Genomic DNA, 14,523 nt, shown 5'->3' on the forward strand with positions numbered 1-14,523 from the left:
GCCCCTAATGAGGACTCCGCGAGTAGAGGAACGAGAACCCCTGAATCAAGAATGCCGAAACACCCATCTGCAGCATAGTGCCTTCCAAGAAAGGCCAATCACCTCCTTGAAGTGGAGAGGAACCACGAGATCCTCCTGCCAAATGTGCATTGAGACTATCGCCTCTCAAAAGGTAAATATTATTCAAGATGCTCCAATCCCAAATAAAACCTATCTAGTGCCATAAATGAGATCGGGGAGGAGAGGCTGAAGCCAATGATGATTGATCACCTTGGCAAGGATTTTATATGTGTGACAGCTACTGAAATGTGTATTAGGCATTAGTATTAGTTTGGCAACATTTCCCCAAGCAATAAGTGTCACTTATAGACTATCGTTTAAGTTTATATCATGACCATTGGATTGAAGGCATATGCTTATATGTAGTACTACATGTGAACATGCACCAACTCCAGGGGCAATTTTGTCCTACGGGTTTTTCCCCCCTTAGCTAGGTTTATTATTATCACTTGTACTTGTACCACTAATGAATATTATGTGCATACACGTGCAAGTTATCCTCCCTCTCTCTCTCCAGCTTGCTTCCTCTGTGGTGAGAGCTTCCATTGTTGTCCAAACACGAGCCCTAACACCTGTGTGCCAGGCTGATTCTGATTTCAGACTACTCTTCTTTCTCTCACAAGACAGGATTGAAACAAAGCAGACTAATAACGGGACTTCTTATATGGAGCATTACCTCATGAGGACCGCCTGGATTATGGCTTGCAGTAAGAATAAAAGCCCCATAGGCTTTCTCACCCTGACATAATCATACAGAAAAACATCACTTATCCACTACAATTTTTCCGTAAACCTACTTAAATTGCCAAATAAATCCAGTAAACTAATCATGTAAAAACTATTCTTCAAAGTTTTGTTGTGTCTTACATGAGGACCAACACGGTTTCTAATCACGGCTGAAACAGCCGGTGTTGACAACAACCCATGTTGTCCAACCCAGACTTGGCTCACTCCATTTGCAGCAGCTACTTTTATTATGATCTGAAAAATCACCACAAAAAAAACACAATAATGCCATCGCATGACTCCAATCGCAAAGAGTTTAATAGCAAAACCCGACAGAAGAAACACCTGAATAGCATCTTTTGAGAAGTATCTTCCATCACCAGACACAACAATAGTTGAACCTGCAAAAATACATGAAAAAAAGGAATCAAGTAAGGGACAACTATGGCACCCAAAATAACCATTTTCAATCAATGCACCCAGCTTTGACATTTTTAAAAAAAGTTATATAGCTTCTAAGCACTGAGCACTCCATCCTTTTTCTTAAGCAACACACATCTATGTGTTGATTTTCTCATTAAGGTTTGACGATTATGTTTTGACCAGCCTTGTTCACAGCAGCTGCCTGGCCTGCCTGTCTGTGGATGCCTTGTCCAGTTACAGTCCGAGATGGACAAGGCATGCCTGTAGATGTCTTGTCCAGACACAAGACGAGATCGGCAAATGGAACCCCTGGAGGCTTGTATCCTATGCTCAAAGAAAGGAGCTCATGGCCTCAGCCACAAAAAGGAAGAAGAATGGTGCAAGCAGGCAGCCCTGGCGCACTGAGCAGAAAATGGCGAAGCGCTCTCCTTTGCGAAAGGACCTGGCTGTGGGCTCCCATGTAAAGGGCTGCAACTCCCCAGACCCACGCAGGTGAAAATCTAAGTCTCAGTATAGTCGCCTCCAGAAAGGCTCAACTCTGTCATATGCCTTCTTGAAGACAAGAAGCAAAGCGGCCATGTCCTCCACAACTGTGGCTATGGCTATCACCTGCCAAAAGCTGAAGATGTTATCCAGGATGCTGCGGTACCGGATGAAGCCACTCTGAGTAGCAAGGATCAAATCTGGGAGGAAGGCTGAGGGTGCATGCCGCAGGCTGATCGCCTTGGCCAGGATCTTGTATGCCGTCCCCAAGACGGTGATGTGTCTCCATTGTCAGATCTCCAAGTGATCACCACCCTCCTTCGGGATAAGGCATATCAGACCCTCGGACATGCGCTTGGGAAGTAAGACTATCTGCATAACCTCATTGAAAGCAGCTCGAAAGCCTGCCCCCATGAAGTCCTAACGGTGAAGGAAACCAGCAGACCATCCTCAATTGGGCACTCCCTGTGCGGAAGGGCCTCCTGTTACGACCTTGTGTTTTTCCCTCTGGACAACAAGCATGTGGGCACGGGCACGGGCACAGGCACGGGATGGACAATGTGAACGGCATCAAGTTGGATATGAAAAGGAAACCCATATATGGTGGCCAACCCAAGTGTGAAAGGGGACAAAAGGGATTTTATTGTTTATAAGGTTTAATAACCTTTGATGATAAAAATTTATTTTTGAAAGCATGCATTTTTAATCTTGCTTTTGGCGTTTTTGAGAAAGTGCATCGCCTCTTTATAAAGTGAAGGGTGGCAAGCTGAAGAGAGCGCTCAATAAGCTAATAAAGCTTTACATGCAGGAGATGCCTTTTGATAACTATGTGCAGAAATTCCATGACTTGGCTGCCCATGCTGCACACATGGATCCGCACACTTTGTGTGGATTTTTCATCCCTGGATTGATGGGCAATTACCAATATGAGGTTCATAAGGGCCATTGCGGGACAGCATAAGAGACTATCAAAGCCGCCAATGTCTTTGATGAGACTATGGCGGCCAGTAACACAAAGAGTGCCTTGAACACAAACACCACTACCAAGTCGAGACTCGATACCTAGGAACTGACTATGAATCTTAAAAGTATGTACATGACCAACCTCAGTTCAGTGAAAGGCAGGCAAGATGGGACTTAAGAAAAATTTTGATTTTGAAATTTAAGTATAGAAGGATTGCCGATGCCTTGAGTAGGATTGGTGAGGTGAATCAATTGGGTTTCACTAAGATTGGGACTGATCAAATATTTTGGTCAATATTGGCAACGGGTCTAGCAAGGGAGCTCCATTGATGATTGCCATAGCTCAGAGAATCTAACACTTGATACAAGGGTCAAGCGTTAGTTCCTTAATTCGGAATGGTTTGCTATTCCAAAATGGTAGACAACCCCCCCGGTGGGGTGCCCTCAGCCCCCTCAGCCCCCCCTCCCCCCGCAGTGCAGTGTCGTGCCATGTCGTCCCCCCCCCCCCCCCCCGCGCGCTCGGAGCTATGCCGTCACCCAATGAGTTATTGTATTACGGTTGGGTGGAAAGCCTAAGCTTGCCGATATTTATTTCAATTAACCATGTGTTTATTATGTGTTTAGGGGATCTTGGAGAAGGTTTGGTCATGACAAACTACCAACACGAAGCTTTTGGCAATCAGGCCCCTAAGCAACAAGGGCCGGGTGTGCATCCCCATCACAAGCGAACTCTTGCCACACGTATCAAATTTTGGTATCATAGTCCTAGGCAAGGCACAATGGGTTACTCTTGGGGAGGATCGTGTTAGCTGCCTCAACATCTATAACCCTAATGAGGCCCATGACCACACCATTCCGCATCGAGGAGAGGCAAAGCCTTCCCTATGCAGATGCATGGTGCAGCTTCAGAGAATTGTTGAGGGGGTAGCTCAGACACCACAATCGCAACGTAGAGAGTGACTTGGGAGAAGCTCCTCTTCTGCAGTAGAGGCCAAGATTCTAGGCACTTGCCGGTGTTCAGCCACATCTCACACAACTTCCACTTCTCCATGTCACACTACCAAGACCGAGCACCCGAACCACGCCCGACTGAATCCTTCCTATCTTGACAAGTGGCTCTACAAGAAGGACAGCTCCATAAGCATCCTAGTTGGCACCGCTTTCTCAAACCACATCCCTGTCGTTCTGCATCTTGGCGATCCATGGCAACATGATCACCAATAATCAGCAAGGATCCCTAGAGTTTCTTTTGGCCTAGACTCAAGAAGGGTGTATTACACCATGTATGCCAGTGCCTTCCATGGGTTATTGGCACCCTGTCTCATGTACTATGCACTTCTTCTTCTCTCATTCAACCAAAATGCACAAGCCTAATCTTTCAAAAAGAGATCTTCAGCTTCCGCATGTCACAAGAACAGTGTAAACTAATCTTACTGTCATAAATTTTATGTATAGTAATATGCTACACACACATCATGGCCATTTACTTATTTTATGTTTGCTTATTCCCAAAAAAATAGCTTTTCTATTTGAGGGAAAAAAACTGACCTTTTACTTTCTCTGCAGGCAATGCATTGAATGATGCTTGCACAAAGTTTTGCACATAATTGGGTTGCTTAAATACAGTGACCTGCATGCAGTAATATCAAATTGAGAACATAAGCTTTTCCTGGGTCACATGGCAAAACTAACTCTCTCTCTCTCTCTCTCTCTCTCTCTCTCTCTCTCTCTCTCAGATAGCCATGTTGTGGATTACTTCATGAGGTCTCCTGCTCTTATGCGATGTATCCGGGAATTCACTATCCCACCACCACCCATTGGGCAGATCATACATACCTAACAGGTTCTTGTGACACTTCTAGACTTGAAAGTTGAGTTACAATGTAACTTCTCTTTTAAAAGCAAATTTTCTTCATTTTTCATAAGAGGTTATTCACATACCTCCTTTCCAGCCTCCATTTGCGTTTATCATGTGGCCTAGCTTCAGGTCTTATCTCCCATTGACTCTTGTTTCTGAAGTGTCATGACGTCCCCCCACTACTGCTCGTAACATCTAACCAACACTTAAGTCAGGCCAGCTGGGAAATAATATTTTGCTGTACAGCTAGCTGTTGAGCTTTATTCCAATTACTCAATATTTGTATTTGAGTTCTGGGTGTTAAACATTTTTCCAACTCTATAGAAAACTGCTCCAAGTGCAGGCAATGTAATCTTGTTTGTGTGTGTGCCTTGTTACGAATTGTCACCACCATGTCACTGCTTTGCCGATGACGTAAGTCCATGCTTGCAGCACCTTTTGTGTTATTTTCTGTCCTTATCACCTTTTCAAAGAAGGATTCCAAACGGTTAATCCAATCAATGAATTTGACTTGGAGATGCAGGCTTTCCCAAATGCAACATAGCAATTCCGGTGTACAGCTGCCGTAGCATCAAAAGATGTCACTCTTTCAATCAAGGAGAGGTAAGCTTATCATGAGCCTGATCCCTTTCCACACTAGAGCTGTGCATGATTGTACGCTCACACCCCCTCGCTAGGTCCCAATGGCCTGCCCTGAACTACACCAAACAACATTCACTCTGAGGTCATCTTTCCTTCCTTTAGCAAGGCTTGCAATGAGGTGTTTCGATCCCAACATACCTAGCCCATAGTCAAGTCCCATGCACCGAAGGAGTGATGCATGTGCCAAACATGGAACTAGGGGCAGCCAAACTAACCAAGAGAAGTGGAACCACGTGACCAGATATGGATTTGGAAGCTCTACATGTGCATAGCTTGGCATGCCCCCATCCAAAATGTGCCTGGACTGCTTTCTCATGCTGATAGAGGAGAGATTTATCCAGATGTTGACATACTTCGGGGCTCACTTATCACATGCATCCAGGAAATTGATAGGTAAGCCCCACATCTCGTCACATAAATTGCATACATGATAAGGGTAACAAGAAGGGAAATGCAATTTTGACTTCACATTGGGTACTCTCCAGCACTTTCATGTTGCTGACCTATTCATTCCACAATAAAGCAATGCCCACGTGTTCCATGTCATGATCACCTTATTGAAAACCCTTGTGTTTAACATTGAAAACCAATACTTGAGACAAAAAAGCTGGGCTTTAGAAATTGTGGCATGCCTTTTTGCGCAGCCCCGAAGTCCCAGGCTTTTGACCATCGTAAGGACTTGTTTCCTTCTTTACAACTTTGAAATGAACCATGTTGCCCAGCTCTTTTTTCTGCATATGAATGATGATCAAAAAAAATTTAAAAACGCTCATTCAGCCCGCACAAAAACTACCAAAGTACATAACTCAAGGTGTAAAATTTTAAAGGTGATTTGTTTTAATTGATGCTTCATCGTGTTTGGAACAATCATAAGAACAGAAAACATCCAAGAATATGATTACAGAGCCAAAAACAAATAATATGAAAACTCAATTAAAATTTCAAAAATGACCAAAACAACCCTACCCCATTTCCAGTACAAGATCTTGGTATTAAGTTCACGTAAGAACTTAGATTTATATATGCATGTATGAATGTAAGTATGTTATTGTGTATATATGTAGGTATAGACATGTGCATGCATGTGTGTGTATAAGTATGTTATTGTGTATATATGTGCATCCATACACGTGCACGCACGTGTGTATGTTGTAAAGGATGAAGGGGGGGGGGGGGGGGGCACAATACATATATATACACATATATACATATATGTAAATGCACAACACACCACATATAGCACACATACATATGTACGTACACAGCACACATATAGCATGAACATACATGAGCGGGCACACACATACACGTATTGAATGACATTCACATAGTTACAATCATGGACAAAGTCACAAGTAAAGTTTGGCAGAATCTCCTTTGTATATGGATCTGAAGCCTGTGCCCTACTTGTGTGAACATATATTTATAATGCAGTTGTAGAAAGATTACTCGTTAACTTTAAAATCATTTTGCATCTAAAGCCGACGAAATGCTACAACCTAAGAATCATAGATCTTCTGGGATACTTGAAACCCCATTTGCATCCAAGCTCAGACAGTGCAGAAAAAGAAAGCACTAACACAAGCACAAACTTAGAACAAACGGAAACAGGCTAAACAGAAAGAGCCGAAATGCGCTAAGATTAGAGGTAGAACCTCTGATGAAAAGGACACGTATGTGACCGATAAACCTTAATTAGAATGGAAATAGCAGACACATACATGAAAAGATGGAGTAATTAGCATAAGCAGACATGAAATCATCATCTAATCAGCATGGGCAGGCAAGAAAAACTCATGCGATTAGCATAAGCATGCATAAAAACCTCATAGACAGAGTACTGACCGATCCAAAAATATGTGGCGGGTACAAGCCGAAGAAGCTGAGGGAGGAAGCTAATAATGAAACAATGGGCTAGCAAAGTGGTCTTTCGCGTGCGTGCAAGAGAAAGAGAGCGAATTCTTGATCCAATGGTAGATCTCCAACACACACTAGAATATTCCTTCACTCTAAGCATAGATTCTCCACTTTTTCAAAAGCCCATTATATAGCTTCCATGAGTGGCCCTGCCCCTAGCATATCATGGATAAGCCCAATGGCCCATGTGTTTTGTGGTCATAACCACCACATGACTCTTGGTTTGTTCACAACCTATGAGTATCTACACACTAGCATGGAAATCTACGACACGATTTCCACCACCCATTCTCCATTACCAAGCAATCTGGCAATCTTGCTTGTCCATCATGCATTTCCACTAAGGTTGGCTTCAGATAAGGTGCATGTCCCCTTCATCAATGAGGTGTGCTAATAGATCCTGTAGCAAGCAATCTGGCAATCTTGCTTGTCCATCATGCATTTCCACTAAGGTTGGCTTCAGATAAGGTGCATGTCCCCTTCATCAATGAGGTGTGCTAATAGATCCTGTAGTAGGTGTGGCCTCATCCAAGAGGACGACAACGAGCTTATTCTGCCACCCCACAGTGTTCATAAAACCACCATAGTTGAAGCTCAAATCTTGATATGGGTCGTCACAACCAACCTACAAGAACGTGTGGCCATGGATGAGCTATGCAAAGCTAGTGTGAAGGAGTAACAATGAGATATTGTGAAAAAAGATCATGTTTACCATGTCAAGGTTGTCGGGTGACTAGTGTAGTAATGTGAGATTTGATATGCCTACATGAATTTATCCTCCATGTGGAATTATCTCTTGTGTTATGCCTAGCATGCAAATTTGTCTACACCCCACTTTTATCCCATACCATGTAAGGTAATTATGTGTATGCATTCTCAATATGATATTACTCAAATGCAAATGTTATAAAGCCATAACAAAAAAAAAATCGATGCTTCTTCCTTACTCTTTTATTCATGTCAGTTTCACATACACAAATAAACACAAATTCTAATTTACTCGCTTGGACTAAATTGACATTCCAAACATCTCCTTTCTCATGTTTTTCATGTCGCTTTAATATGCACAAGTAAATACGAATTTGAATTTATTCACTTGGACAAATTAACATTCCAAACATCTCCTTCTCTCATGGGCTACATAATAAAAAACGAAATGTAAGTTTTCTCCTTAATCGAAAAAATATCACACTAAAGTTAATAGGCCAAAAACCATGCAACCACATCATTGAGGATTCGATGCCCCAAGGATGCCCATAATTAATGTACATTATCCTCAACACCTTTCCTCATTTCAAGGCATCCTTCTATGTCTTTATCGGGAATCAATTGTTACCATCTCTCCTCGTTTCAATAAAGGCCCTATGCTTTACATGTTTCAAAAAAAAAATTGGGGTGGGGGTAACAAGCAGAAGAATAAGAAGTTAATAATGAAACATTGGGCTACAAAAGTGTTCTTTCACGTGTATGCAAGAAAAAGATAGTGCATTCTTGGTTCAATAGAGTAGATCTCCATACACAAGAATATTCCTTCACTATAAGTATAGATTCCCCACTTTTTCACAAGCCATAGTATAGCTACCTCCATGAGTGGAGTGGCCCAATGTGTTCATCCATATCATGGATGATCACAGTGTCCCATGGTTTTTGACTTTATTTTGTGGTCATAATAATAACTTCCATGGTTTGCCCACAAATTTACACTCTAGCATGGAAATTGAAATCACAAAAGATTTCCAACACAAATTTTTCCTTACCAAGTAATCTTGCTTATAAATCATGCATTTCCACTTGCCATGGAAATGCCCTAATGCTCGCTTTAGATAAGGTGCATGCCCCCTTCATCGATAAAGTATGCTGATAGATCCTGATGGTGTAGCCTTGTCTAGGAGGAGTGTGAACTCATAGTGCCCTCATAATGCCACACCATGGTGGTTGTGAAACCAACATAACTTTGAGAGTTGAAGCTCAAATCTTGCTATGGGTTGTCATACCCGACCTACAAGAACATGTGATCATGGATGAAGTGTGCGATGGTAATTTAAGGAATAACAATGAAAATAGCTTCTAGAGTTGAAGCTCAAATCTTGCTATGGGTTGTCACACCCTACCCACAAGGACATGTGGCCATACATGAAGCATGCAATAGTAATGTGAAGGAATAACAATGAAAATAATCTAAAGAAGAATAATGTTTACCATATTAAAAAGTTGTTGGGTGACTAGTTTTGAGTAACTTGAGATTTGATATGCCTACATGATTACATAGTTTTGAGTAGCTTGAGATTTGATGTGCCTACATGATTACATAGTTTTGTGTATAGGAGAGTTACAAAAAATAAGAACTTTATCCTCCATGCAAGGGCTAGCCTATGCAAATTATCTCGTGGTATCATGTAAATTTGACAACTCCATGTTGTCCCATACCATGTAAGGTAATTATATGTATGTATTCTCATTATGTGATTACTTAGATGTAAATGTTTAAAAGCAATAACAAAAAACTTTAGTGCTTCTTCCTCACTTATGAGAAGAATAAGGTAAGGATAATAATGTAAACATCATGAAATGAGAATTAGTATGAAAATAACTTGCAAAAAGCTTAAGGGATTATGGTTGTTTATAACACTATCGCTTGTTGAAAGTTAAAGTATCTTTGAGATTAAGAAGATAGCCATAAAAGATAGTGGGAGACTAAGCTACAAACAACTAAATAGTAGGTAAATGTGTATAAAGGAACATCGTCTTAAGGGATGACTGTCAACCAGGGAAGAGTAGACAAAGTTGTTTTGAATCGGTTGGTATTGCAACCAGTGCCACATAAGTGCAGTTTAGAGTAATTAGATTAGTGATAGTACTAGGGTGTAGTCAAGCTTTTTTAATAACAAACGTAGATTGATTTGGGAGTAGAAATCAACGTAGCCTACAATAGTAGGTGGCAACCAAAATTGGCATCGCACGTTTAAGTGAATAAGTCACCATTTGAGCTATTGTAGGGAGGCTGATGCGAGGTGGAAGGTGTAGTATACCGTCATTTTACTTTGTTTAGAAAGTGATGGAGAAGAAAATGCTAAAGTCCCTTAATTAAATTATGTTAAATTTTCAGCAATGTGATGAGCTATGATGGATCAAATACAAGAATCAACATAATTAGAAAGTGATTAAGATGAGATTAGTGAGCAATTAAGATGAGATTAAGATGAGATTAGTGAGCAATTAATCTAATGCAATAATGTAGGCATGGGTACTCAAAAACCAGCAAATTCTCATTAGGGCAATGCCTCAATTTATAGGTTGTACATCCACATTGTACATCCACAAGATGCCAAGCATCTAATCCCACTGAGTTTCTCCTTGATTTGTGCCACCTCCCCTACATTTGGGGCACCTTTTCCTAACAACCCTATATTCACTCATGCTACCCTTGATTCTCTCATCTCAGTAGATACCTCTCACCTTTTCACTGCTACCCACTTAATTACAGACTCCCTTTTACAATCTCTTGCTAAAAGGACTTATTCCCGTACACACCCATTCACTTGTATATTTCAACACCTCCCCTCAAGTGAATAATTCTAGCACACCTGGACCCTATACCAAGTTTTCCTCTTACTTGGTACCCCGCGACCAGTGCCTCAAGTCCCTAACTCATAGTCCTTGACACTCTCTCTCTATGTGTCCAAGGCTACTACAAGTGCCCCCGTGACCTTGACTAAAGTGTTCACACATACATCTAGCACCACATGGCCTACATCATCGGTGGCTCAGAGGTGGTTTTACTCTTTTAGGGTAGGTTACATTGGGTTGTGGGGTTTCTCTCTCTTTCTCTTTTAGAAAAGATGTCCTGACTCCTCTTCCTTAGGAGTCTCCATTTGGTTTGCGTAGCAGTCTCTAGCCATGTGTCGATCCTTCTTCATTTGGTTTGCTCTAGCAGTCTCTAGCCATGTGTCCTGGCTTCCCACAGCTGAAGTTTGCCGATGTCGATCCTTCTTCATTTGGTTTGCTGTGGCCGTCTCTAGCCATGTGTCCTGGCTTCCCACAGTTGTGGCAAGTGAAGGTCCCTCCTCCTCCCCTGCCTCTTCCTCGTCCTCATCCTCTTGAGAATCCTCCTCGGGTGTAGAATGCTCTCTCTTCTCCAGTTGTAGGATCTAACCCTTTCTTCTCTTTCACCTTGTTCTTTTGCTCTAGTAGAGCTCCTTCTATCTCATGGAGCTTCAATTTTGGTACATTCTTTACGGTTGCCACAATGTCTCTAGCAAATATAAAGGCATTCAAGGATTGGAATCAGGGTGCAAGTGTGTTGGCTTTTGAGATCAGTGTCACAATGATATGACACATACAGGATACTAACACTCCAACAATTGCATGGCAGAACCTAGTGTAGATATTCCAAACCAATACAAAGACAAGGAAACTACAACTAAAACAAGAGCTGCATACTGTGGAAAAAAAAAGCATGTCTATCAATGAGTATGCTTTAAAGATCAAGGGCATTGTTGAATCCCTTGGTTCTATCAATGTATCGGTGGAAGATGATGATTTGGTGAGTGTCTGTTTGAATGTAATTGTCAAAGAGTACAAGCCATTCAAGACCTCCAGTACAGTCAGAGAGAATGTTCCCAACTTTCAGGACTTGGTGTCTATGTTGATCATAGAAGAAAAGTCTCCAGGTGAGGACTCTTCTTCATAAAGCAAGAACACATTAGAACATGCCTTCTACTCTAATTCAGGTAGAGGAAGAGGTAGAGGTCATGGTCAAGGCCAAGGTGGTGGCCCCAACAAGGAAACCAGAATTATGGACAACAATAGTCTAATGATTCGCTAGCAGTAATCATATACAAGTGGACGAGGCCAGTCTAGAGGCAGGGGGAGCCAAAGACACCGAGGTGGTTAGAAAAGAAATCAAAGTGAAAATAGCATAGAGTGCTATTATTATGGCAAACCAAGGCACATGGCAAAGGACTGCTATAAAAAACAGAATGACATTAAAAGTGTGGAAAGTTGTAGCAAGGCAACTATGCATCATCTAGTAAACACGGTGGTGATGACAAAAGTGAGCAGCTATTTGTGATACAACATATACATGTGTCATTGCAGATATTAACATATGGCACAAGCACATTGGTCATGTGAATATACAACAGTTGAAGTCTATGCATGCCCAAAATATTGTTGCAAGTTTACCAAAGTTTAAGGTTGATGGTATGCATAAAGTATGTGAAGCATGCCAACTTCATAAGCAAGCCAAACATGCTTTCTCACATGAAAATCATGCCAGTACAAGGCTATTAGATGTTATACATTTAGATGTATGGAGACCGACCAAGACTACAAAAATTGTAGGTATTATGCATACTCATTGATGACCACACTACGAAAGTGTGGGTTTACTTCATAAAGGAGAAAAGTGAGGTGTTTGCTTACAGAGATTTAAAGTCTTGGTCAAGAAGGAAAAAGGCATGCAAATAAAATGCCTGAGATCAGATAGTAGGGGAGAGTATTTCTCTAATGAGTTCAACAATTTCTTGAGGGAATAAAGAGATAGTTTACATACATGTACACTCCGCAATAGAATGGTGTTGTAGAAATAAAAAAAATAGGTACATTATAGAAGTGGCATGTGCCTTGATGGCTTAAAAGAATATGCCACGTTATTTTTGGATAGAAGTAGTAGCAAAACTGCTTTGTACATTATGAACAGGACACCCATCAGCAAATTGTTCATGGTATAATGCTTGAATAGAAGTTTACATGCATAAAACTGGATGTGTATCACTTGAAAGTGTTTGGGTGTATTGCATATATGTATGTTCTTGATGAAGTAAGAACAAAGTTGGATCCAAAGGCAAAGAAATGCATCTTTATTGGTTATGGTAGGTTATAGATGTTATAACCCTACCACTTGTGAGATGCGAGTAAGCAGAGATGTTGTCTTTGACGAGATGAGTAGTTGGTATGCACTAGCAGTGAAGGAAATAGAAGATGCATATGTAAGAAGTGCTGATGCTGCACCACATGTAGAGTAGTAATCACAGATGCTTAGTGGACATCGAGAGTCCTCTAATAGTGGATCCAATGTTAGCAGGCAAGTTGAGGACATTTATAAGGTCAAGCATAATGTTGATGGTTCAGTGAGCATGTATAAGGCAAGATTGGTTGTCAAGGGCTATGCGTAGACTTATAGCATTGACTATGAGGAGACATTTAGCCCGATTGCAAGAATGGCAACCATGAGAGCTTTCATTGCTATGGTTGCAGCAGCAAAGGTTTGGTCTTTACATCAGATGGATGTAAAGAATGCCTTCCATTAGGAATTTTTTGGACCCAAAAAGGGCCTCCTAAGGATTCCTAATTTTAAGGGATTAGAGCTTAAAAAGCTGGGCTTAAGGGAGACAAAGGCTATGATGACCCCTATTTTTTGCCTTGCCACATCAGCCCTACCCCCCTAGTTTCACTTTTCAAAGGGAATATTCTCATACTCTCTCTCTCTTACTTTTTGACTTTTCTCATACTTTTTGAATTTTTTATCTTCACTCTCTACAAATTGAATCTTTCTTGTCAGTTTGAAATCTCCTTTCTCATTAACTCCCACCATATCTCCCTTCTACATCAGCAAAACATTCCTATTTTTAGGTGGGTCCCAAAAAGTGAATTTTTTTTTAATTTTTTTACATTTTGAGGTAGAAAAAACACCACCTAACCAATATGTATGATGAAAATAATTTTTTCAATCCAAAAAGCTTGTAATTCAAGGGTCACGTCAAAAGCATGTCAGGAGCCAGTACATCCATAACTAACTGTCAGGTCCCCACAACCCCATAAACATAACTAACTGTCTCAGGAACCACTACATCCATGAGATCCCAAAATTGTGGGGACCCCAAAAATTACTATTTTTTAAATTTTCTCATAAATGTAATTTATTGATGAAAAACTTGTTACCATATTATAGTAGTGATGTGTGTGAACACACTTAGGACAGCCGGGGCACTTTTTCCCTCACTAGGAGGTTTTTTTCCCCGTGCATTGTATATACGCCCATTATCTTCTAGGGCTTGTTATCTTTCATTTTTGGCACTCATAATACACTACTGTGTTGTGCTCAAGCTTCCTCATCTTCTTGAAGTTGTGTGTGCATTCCTGCAACCCTAATTCCAACAATTGGTATCAGAGCAGGCTTCCTCCTCCCGGGCAGCATCACCGGCACCTGCCGCTTCATCTCCTCCGATTGCAACGAGGTTTCACGAGCGTCTGCAGGTTAGTATATGCCGTGGGTGAGCCCATAGGGCTCGGTCGTTTCAGAATTTTGATCTGAAGTCATTTCGCCCTCCGTTTTAGCATTCCAAGTACTGCGCAGGCAAAATCGTCCTACTGTGCAGATTTTCTGTCAAGATTAAAATCTGCAGGACAGGTGCCCATTCGTCTGTTTTGGGCTGTGCTATATAGCACAG

The 14,523-nt window shown here is 41.3% G+C and overlaps 1 protein-coding gene across 4 annotated transcripts in view; it reads right to left on the bottom strand.

Moving 5' to 3' along the window:
- The window catches only part of LOC147635673 (putative phosphoglucomutase, cytoplasmic 1), a 44,469-nt gene extending 37,201 nt beyond the window's left edge, over positions 1–7,268 (bottom strand). Inside the window, exons 1-6 of one of the 4 annotated variants that reach the window (XM_086803077.1) lie at positions 7,001–7,268; positions 5,788–5,886; positions 4,204–4,285; positions 1,132–1,187; positions 928–1,041; positions 737–799 (exon numbers count right to left, since the gene is read on the bottom strand). In XM_086803077.1, coding sequence (XP_086659203.1) covers positions 737–799; positions 928–1,041; positions 1,132–1,187; positions 4,204–4,285; positions 5,788–5,868 — 396 coding nt within the window. In that variant the 5' untranslated portion in view covers positions 5,869–5,886; positions 7,001–7,268. Of the gene's footprint in view, positions 1–736; positions 800–927; positions 1,042–1,131; positions 1,188–4,203; positions 4,286–4,596; positions 5,659–5,787; positions 5,887–6,810 lie in introns of those variants that run through there. The other 3 variants (XM_086803078.1, XM_086803076.1, XM_086803079.1) reach the window with 3 other exon arrangements.
- Between the last annotated feature and the right edge of the window lie 7,255 nt (positions 7,269–14,523).

The sequence above is a fragment of the Cibotium barometz genome, chromosome 9 (assembly GCF_041138505.1).
Source record: "Cibotium barometz isolate CiBa-2024 chromosome 9, ASM4113850v1, whole genome shotgun sequence".
NCBI classification, from domain to species: Eukaryota; Viridiplantae; Streptophyta; class Polypodiopsida; order Cyatheales; family Cibotiaceae; genus Cibotium; species Cibotium barometz.